Below are 2015 nucleotides of genomic sequence, written 5' to 3'. Positions count from 1 at the left end.
TTTTGGTGAAAGAAAAAGAAAGATAAAGGAGCAAAAAGAAAATAAAAAAATTTATTATCATATTTTTTCTATTTTTGCTAATTTTTAATTGATTTCCTTTTTAGATATTATTTCTACAAATGTTAATAATTTATAATTATTATTACTTTTTAGAAAAAAATACACAACATAACAATTTATTGATTTATACTTTAAACATGAAAATAAATTAGCACCTCCCGCGATGGGGTTCTCCTAGTTTTTATATCAAAGCAAATTATTATGTCTAAATGTGGCGGTGGGCCTTTCCAATAAACTCATATTTTTGGAATCATGGAATCTTGACGAATGAAGGTGATTTTCACTTTCAGTCAAATCTTTGTATTTTGTCAAAATAATGAGTTTAAGTAATCCTTGTAAAATACTCATTACATCATTTTTGAATAGTATGTCAATACAATCAAATACTGTTTCTATATAAATAACGGATAATTTTTAACACTATTAATGATTGAATTAATATTGTCAATTTTAAAAAATATAAAAATTTAATTTTTACAAAATATTGTACAAGATTAAGTCTATCATTTTGACAAAATACATGAATTATCTCAATTTTTATAAATTATTATATAAAGATTAAATCTACCACTTTAACAAAATATATAGATTAATTACATAATTTGATACCCGTCAAAAAAAAATTGCATAATTTGACATCCACTCCCGAACAACTAATGCCAAGCGTAGACACAAAATCCAACTATATCTGTCTATCCTTCAAAGCCAATGGCTTCACATACTCAAAAGAATAAGTAAAGAAATAAGGAAAACAAAGCACCATGAATGTAGACAAACTGAAATTAATTCCAACAATTATTACTGCTTATGGAATCTGATTGAATTACTTTTACCTTTTTTCCATGAAAAGAGTGTGAATTGAAGCGTAACTGCAGTTTAGACCAATGGTCTTCTATGGCAATTATTCCAACCACTATTCGATGCAGCACCACCTCATAAGCTTTTTGAACCTGCTCGTAAATGATCTCTTAAGCGTTTCTCAAGCTTCATGATATTATATATGTGTAAAGTACCAAGCATAGCTACAATAGCCTCCAAGGAAAAGGAATTCTATGGCTTCTTTCAAAGCATCCATGCTAGCTGCTCTTCCTCTTTATCACCTCATCCTTCTGCTTCTTTTCACCTCTTCCCACCATATCAGCAAGCCTGTTTTCGCCGACGACAGGCTGATTAAGCTGCAGTGCCACAATGCACAAGTGCCAGCAGTCTGTATCCAATGCCTAAAATCCGATCCGCGAGGAGAAGTCGTATCCGATAACGTAGGGATAGCTACCATCGTCTTAAAATGTCTTAGCAACAATGCTGAAACCTTGGCAAAAAACATGTCCAGTTTAGCTTCGGGTGTCCAAGACAAGAACATAAAGTCTCTATTGCAAGATTGTGAGCAAGGGTTTGCTCAAGCGAAGCACGATCTATCTACAGCCACGGATCAGTTGAAGAGGAAGGATTATGATAAGACCAATCATTCCGTGCGAACAGCACTTGAGCAGGAGGTAACTTGTAACAAAAATGTTTTGAGCTTGAAATTGAGGGTTCCTAACCATGTCCTCTTTGAAATGAGGGTTTATGAAGATCTTTCTGAAGCAGCAATGAGAATAATCGACAGGTTCTAGCTTGTCAATCATGTTAGACAATAATTTTGAATTTCAGTGCTTGTGAGAGTGAATGAAATGAGGAAAGAAAATAAAGAAAATCATATTTGTCTCCATTCTTAAAGATTTTTATCCTATCCCCTCCTCTTATTTGCATAGATCTTTTTTTTAACTATTTATTCAACAATACCAACAAAATAACTCTTAAATATGCTTTCAACCCAAAGTCTCTAAAGTTATATCTTATAATAGAAGTAAAAAGAGAAAGAATAATATAAAAAAATTACGATATATACTAATACAAGAAAAAAATTGACCAAATAATAAATATATAGGTAAGGCGGCAATATAAGGGAAATTCCA

General features: G+C 31.6%; 1 protein-coding gene across 1 annotated transcript; it reads left to right on the top strand.

Annotated features, from left to right (window-relative positions):
• The first annotated feature begins 1112 nt into the window (after window positions 1–1112).
• On the top strand, window positions 1113–1747 carry LOC18594660 (pectinesterase inhibitor-like). Its single transcript, XM_018124629.2, has one exon. It carries the CDS (start codon window positions 1113–1115, stop codon window positions 1671–1673), a length of 561 nt encoding a protein of 186 aa, XP_017980118.2. The 3' UTR covers window positions 1674–1747.
• Window positions 1748–2015: the final 268 nt, after the last annotated feature.

This window comes from Theobroma cacao, chromosome 7 (assembly GCF_053813885.1).
Source record: "Theobroma cacao isolate CCN51 chromosome 7, ASM5381388v1, whole genome shotgun sequence".
NCBI classification, from domain to species: Eukaryota; Viridiplantae; Streptophyta; class Magnoliopsida; order Malvales; family Malvaceae; genus Theobroma; species Theobroma cacao.
This window is presented reverse-complemented; position numbering and strand designations above follow the sequence as displayed.

Coding starts and splice junctions, on each gene's coding strand:
- LOC18594660 (XM_018124629.2), top strand. CDS start 1,113: ATGGCTTCTTTCAAAGCATCCATGCTAGCTGCTCTTCCTCTTTATCAC.